The 6,388-nt window shown below is 43.8% G+C and overlaps 1 protein-coding gene across 2 annotated transcripts in view; it reads right to left on the bottom strand.

Annotated features, from left to right (window-relative positions):
- The window catches only part of LOC111158271 (general transcription factor IIIC subunit 6), an 11,309-nt gene extending 5,859 nt beyond the window's left edge, over positions 1-5,450 (bottom strand). The window contains exons 1-5 of one of the 2 annotated variants that reach the window (XM_022520195.1): positions 5,070-5,450; positions 4,694-4,771; positions 3,335-3,398; positions 3,195-3,239; positions 1,574-1,687 (exon numbers count right to left, since the gene is read on the bottom strand). In XM_022520195.1, the coding sequence (XP_022375903.1) occupies positions 1,574-1,687; positions 3,195-3,239; positions 3,335-3,398; positions 4,694-4,771; positions 5,070-5,135 (367 nt within the window). In that variant the 5' untranslated portion in view covers positions 5,136-5,450. Of the gene's footprint in view, positions 1-1,573; positions 1,688-3,194; positions 3,240-3,334; positions 3,399-4,693; positions 4,775-5,069 lie in introns of both variants that reach the window. The other variant, XM_022520194.1, reaches the window with a different exon arrangement.
- Between the last annotated feature and the right edge of the window lie 938 nt (positions 5,451-6,388).

The following is a 6,388-nucleotide window of genomic DNA, read 5'->3' on the forward strand; positions in this document are numbered from 1 at the left end:
AAGCAGGCTCCCTGCTGAGCAGAGAGCCCGATGTGGGACTCGATCCCAGGACCCTGAGATCATGACCCGAGCCGAAGGCAGCGGCTTAACCCACTGAGCCACCCAGGCTCCCCTGAAATCATGTCTTTCTTTCTCTTATTTCACTTAGGAGCAATGAGCTTTTAAACTATCAAGTGATTATCTGTTTATCTCCACAAACATGTGCATGCTATGCTATGGCTGCAAGAAGCACTAGACTAAAAAGTCTCCACTTCGGGTGACCAGCAACTGGAGAAAGCTCAGTGGATGGGCGTTAAGAATGAAACTCAGGGGGTGCCTGGGTGGCTCAGTGAGTTAAGCCTTTGCCTTCGGCTCAAGTCATGATCTCAGGGTCCTGGGATGGAGGCCTGCATCGGGCTCTCTGCTTGGCAGGAAGCCTGCCTCCCCACCTCTCTCTCTGCCTGCCTCTCTGCCTACTTGTGATCTCTGTCTGTCAAGTAAATAAATAAAGTCTTAAAAAAGGGGGGGGGGCCTGGGTGGCTCAGTGGGTTAAAGCCTCTGCCTTCGGCTCAGGTCATGATCCCAGGGTCCTGGGATTGAGCCCCGTGTCCGGCTCTCTGCTCAGCAGGGAGCCTGCTTCCTCCTCTCTCTCTGCCTGCCTCTCTGCCTACTTGTGATCTCTGCCTGTCAAATAAATAAATAAATAAAATCTTTAAAAAAAAAAAAAAGAAAGAAACTCAGGTCCAACAACTGTGGTTTTACAGTCCCGCCCTAACATATAAAGCCAGCCTCTTCCAGTTATTAGCTTCCTGGGGAAGGCTGCCACACTGCCACAAGTTTCTAGGAGATCCTCTGGGGTTTCACTTGAGAATCCAGATTCTATCATCTCCACTTACAAAGAACTCTTAATCACGGGAGTTGCAGGGGTGGGTGGTAGTGGTAGCTGCTGAATTCCCTAGGGGTTGGAAATCTATCAAGTTTCTTGACAAACTCCTCACGATTATTTCCAGTGCAAAGGAGATAAGAAATTTCTTCCATGTCTCCAGTGCCCTTTGTTACATTAAAGTTCAAATGAAATTTTTTTATCTTTTTTTTTTTTAAAGTAGGCTCCATACCTAGAGCAGAGCCCAACATGGGACTCAAACTCAGCCATGAGATTAAGACCTGAGCTGAGATCAAGAGTCAGAAGCTCAAATGACTGAGCCACCCAAACGCCCCTACAGTTCAAATGAATTTTATTTTTATTCTTTTTTTTTTTAAATATTTTATTTATTTATTTGAGAGAGAGACAGTGAGAGAGAGCATGAGCAAGAAGGTCAGAGGGAGAAGCAGACTCCCCATGGAGCTGGGAGCCCAACGCGGAACTCGATCCCGGGACTCCGGGATCATGACCTGAGCCGAAGGCAGTCATCCAACCAACTGAGCCACCCAGGCGTCCCTCAAATGAATTTTAAATCTGTATCTGGTACTCTTCAGGGAACATTCCTGATTTCCACAAAACATAGTTGTTACTACAAGGTATGTCCTGACAGCAATGTGTCATTGTCAAAGCCAATAGTAAATCACCTACTTTCAGAGAACTAAGTGAACTAACCTATGTTTTCTTCTCCTTCCTTCTTTTCTGTCAAAAGAGTTCTTGTCATGCTGAGTTTCTTCATTGTATGGCATTTATATTTCAGCACTGTTTTATCACTGCCTTCTGTATCACCTAGAACATAAAATGAACTCAATTATTTTACTGTTGACAACACCAAATAATCATGTTAAGCCTCAGTAATTCCAGTTAAAGGGTCAGACTAAACTACTTCCTGGTGAGATAGTGTAGTAAGTTCAAAATTTAACTCATCCCTCCTGCTCCCAGTAAAGAGAAATGACAAATAAAACTGAAGGCAAAACTAGACCCCAAAACAACATCTCCAGAGGACCAAAACACAAAGCTGTGCATGAAGTTAAACCTATCGGCCTGCTAGGCTCCAGCCGTGAAGCAGGGAAGTGGGACCAGGAAGGTGGCCTTACAGGGTCATGAAGTCACTCAAAATGAAGCATCAAAGTCAGATTTACTACTTGAAGTCAGACTGGCGTGAGGACGTTCTCAATCATGAAAGAAGACTGAGAGAAAACCTGCTGCCCGAGGTTATAGCTTTACAGGAAACCGTGGGCGCAGGCAGGAGAGAGGATAAGGCTCTGAGCTGGAGGTGTGAAACACACTGGAAACTTCCACACGCTGCCATAGGTCACTGACACTACACTTCAGAAAGGATCCTAGCACTACCTATTAGGTTGAACCACATGAAGCCGTCCATATTCAGTTCAAATGGGTCACTTCACATGGTTAAACCTAACACACACTCAGCAATCAAATAATTCCATTTCTAAGTGTATATCTTCGGGCCATTTTTGCATCCATGCATAACGAGACACAAAATACTCATGGCAGCATTTCTGCAGTGAGTTAATAAGTGTAGTTCAGATCACAGGCTCTGAACCACACCCCCTGGGTTCAAATCCTGGCTCTGTCTCTTACTTCATGTATGACCTTGGGAATGTTATTTACCTCTCAGTGCTTCAGTTTCTTCAAATGTAAAATGAAGACAACCATGGTCTCTACCTCACAGACTTGTGATGAAGATTAAATGAGTTAATAAATGTAGCATTTAGAACAATGCCTGACATATAGTAGGCATTCAATAAATTTTCATAGTTATTAATAATTACTGGTAAAAATGGAAGCCATCAGCACATCTCGTAACTGAAGAATATACTGTGGTATGGTCACAGATAGAATACTTAGCAACAGGGAAAATAGAACTATACATACCAATTGTATAAATCTCAAAACCTATCTGTACCTGAAAAAATATATACAATGATACATATAATGGGCTATAATTTGTATCAAGTTTGAATATACACAAAAAAATGCTACTACTGTCTGTGGATACATATCTATGTAATATAAAATCAGGTAAAGAAAGAAAAACATCAAATTCAGAAGAGTGATTATCAAGAAAGAGGAAGGGCATATGTTTAGAGAGGGGTATACACAAGGCTTCAAATGTATCTGGAATGTATTTTAACTACCTGGCAAAATGGTTAGGATTTCATATAGCTAGACAATGGGCACATGAGATGTTTAACTTAAATATTTACTGTACAAAAGTAAGCTCGCAGTATTTCATAGTAAAAAGATTTGAGTCAGCAATGCATACACTTACCTTGCTCAACATTTTCTTCAAATATAACACAGGTCCCAAGAGTGTCTGCAGAAAAGTTGAAGGCAATTTGTTGAGAAATAAGAGTAACTTTCTCTGAAAAGCATATAAAAAAAGGAGTTTCATCCTTGACAGCCTCCTACCTTCATACTCTCCAGCAAAGACATAGCTGTCCACTTGCAGAATGGGCCTCTCAGTGTCAATTCCCTGCAACAGAATACAGGGTCATTAAAAAAATCATCATTAGAAAAAGCCTTGCAGGGGCTCCTGGGTGGTTCAGTGGGTTAAGCATATCCACCTCTTGATTTCGGTCCAGGGTGGGTCATGAGATCCAGTCCCACCTGGAGCTCTATGCTGGGCATAGAGTCCGCTTAGGATTCTCCCTCCCCTTTTCCTTCTGTTTCTCCCTCTCCCTCTATAAAAAACAAAAAAATCCTTGAGGGGTTGGGTGCAATGGGTGAAGGTAATCCAAAGATACAAAGTTTCAGTTATAAAATAAATAAGTCCTGGGGATGTAATGTGCAGCATTACTCTACTTAATAATACCATAGTGTACACTTAAAGTTGCTAAGAGAGTAACATCTTAAAAGTTATTACAACACGGTGCCTGGTGAGCTGTCTGTAGCGTGCAACTCTTGATCTTGGGGTTGTGAGTTCAAGCCTCATGTTGGGCACAGAGCTTACTTAATTGAAAAAAAAAATACTCATTACAAAAAAAAATTGTAAATGGATATTAGCTAGACTGACTGTGATGACTGTTTCCTAGTACATACAACTATTAAATCATTATGTTGTACACCTGAAATATAATGTTATGTCAATTACATATCAATTAAAACCAAAAAACGAAGAGCCTTGCTACCAAGGAGAGTGATCTCCAAAACTGGGGAACCTCTGGAGTTTGTCCTAGCAAGTTCAAGGTAAGCTAAAAATGCTCTGATCACTGCACTTACAATCTGAAGGATGCTGCATTCATAGCCAAGCAGCAAGCTGTATTTCAATCAGCATCCTCTTCAAGTTAAGAACAGAAAAAGTTTTGTCAATAGTAGCTCAAAGATTTTTATGTAAAGTGATAAAAACAGATGGTAACTTGACACCACAGCTCAAGTCAACAGCAGAGTGTGAGGTCTTGAAAGTCTTTTCTTAGGTTGCCTCCCTTCTCCAGTTAATCTCTGCATGCACAGAGGAAGAGCCTGTCTGCATTGTTTTCTCTCCCCGCTCACTATCTAAAACAGTGTATTTTTTTCGAAATATACTGGTTAATAACAAAACGCTACCTCCTCTAAATCTTTAACTCTCCCAGGCACACATTCAGACACTCAAGCCGACTATGGCATTTTCTCCCATTTGCTCCCATAGTCCCTCTGTGCTTCTCTATGATTGTCCTTAGCATCCAGCGCTTTGTCACGAGGAATAGATCTTTGCGGATACGTGTTTCACTGTTCATTCTTGTTTAAATGTAAGAAAATCTACGGAAATCCCCCCAATGCTATCAGACTCACCAAAATCTTGCATTTATTTTCACATTTTGATAGAAATTCTGAATCAATAATGCCCGACAACTCCACCAGAACCAACTGCTCCTGGTGGAAGAAAAAGAGGCGTTAACGTGCTAGCGCGAGAGTGTGCAGGAAGAGGCAGTTAACAAGCGAAGCCAAAAATCCCCACTGCAGCGATCCCAACCTTGGCGAGCACCAGGTCCAGCTTTCAACGAGAGGAGGCAAGCGACGCTGCCTAAGGTAACGTCCTCTACTTCCCCATTCTCACTACCGTCTGGCAGCTATGCCGGAGGCCCGGGCTCTCCCTCCCGCTAGCCGCATCCCGACTCGCTGCCCCACACGCCGCCCCCGCCGCGCAGGCCGCGGTCGTGCCACTCACTGCTTCCTCTTCTTCTTCTTCTTCTTCTTCTCTGTCCTCCGGGATCCGCTCCTTGGTCGCCGCCATGATTCCTCACCATGTCGGAACCTCCGAGTTGCTGGCCACGCCCTCCGCGACCGCCATCTTGAGTACGGGCAGGTGGGGCTGCGGCTCAGGCCCCGCAGACAGCTCCTGCCAGAACGCGAGATGGCCGCCCCGGTGCTCACGTGGAGGAACGCTCCAGGCCTCCTTCTCGTTCCTTTCTTGAGAGAAGGAGCGCGGCTCCGGTGGCGGCTTACTGGGGCAGGCCCGTGACCGAGGACACTCTCAGGCTACCGGCCTGGGGTGGGGGAGAGGGCTGCAGAGGGAGAGAGGATAAAGAAGGTGCAAGCAAGGAGACAGCCATGTGAGAGGGAAATGAAGAGGCCTCAGTTTTGGCCCGACTCAGCATTTCTTAGAAAGAAAAAAAAAATTTTTTTTTAAGATTTTTATTTATTTATTTGATAGACAGAGATCACAAGTAGGCAGAGAGGCAGGCAGAGAGAGAGGGGGAAGCAGGCTCCTCGCTGAGCAGAGAGCCCGATGTGGGGCTGGATCCTAGGCCCCTGAGATCATGACCTGAGTGGAAGGCAGAGGCTTAAACCACTGAGCCACCCAGGCGCCCCTAGAAAGAAATTCTTAATATCGTGTGAGCACTTCTCATTTCAAGTTCTCCTTGAGACGAGTTAGGGGCACATTTCAGTATAACACGTAGGGAACGCTTGGGTTTGGGTTTCAGGCCTGACCGCCCGAGATCTAAGAGCGGTAAAGAGAGGAACCCAGCAAATTAAATGCTAATGAGATTGCCCCAGGTGCTGTAAGACAAACATCGTTAGGGGAATTCAGAGGCCTGGGGAAGTGGAGTTTTGAACGGAATTTTTCTTAAACTCACGGGTTTCAACTGATTATGAAATAAATGATCTTCGTATCTGAGACAGGATGATAATAGCTGGCTCCAAAGAGCGTGAGCTTTTGGGTCGGATACTTGTCCAGTTCAGCTGCATTTCTAGCAGCAAGGTCTTAGGCAAGTTGGTTATCGTGAGAATTAAATGGAACAATACATTTAAAATAGATTTAGCCCAGCATTTGGCACAGAGTAAGCATTTAACGTGTTTTATCTATTAGTAATACACAAAATTTTAGAGTATTGACTTTTAAAAAACACGTATATCCTTCCAGCTTCTTACTACATGTAAACACTTTAAGTGTTAAATTTGTACCTCTGTTCTTTTTTTTTTTTTTTAAGGTTGATTTATTTAGTTAGTTATTTGACAGACATCACAAGTAGGCAGAGAGGCAGA

Source organism: Enhydra lutris, unplaced genomic scaffold, assembly GCF_002288905.1.
Source record: "Enhydra lutris kenyoni isolate GAN:26980312 unplaced genomic scaffold, ASM228890v2 scaffoldscaffold58, whole genome shotgun sequence".
NCBI classification, from domain to species: Eukaryota; Metazoa; Chordata; class Mammalia; order Carnivora; family Mustelidae; genus Enhydra; species Enhydra lutris.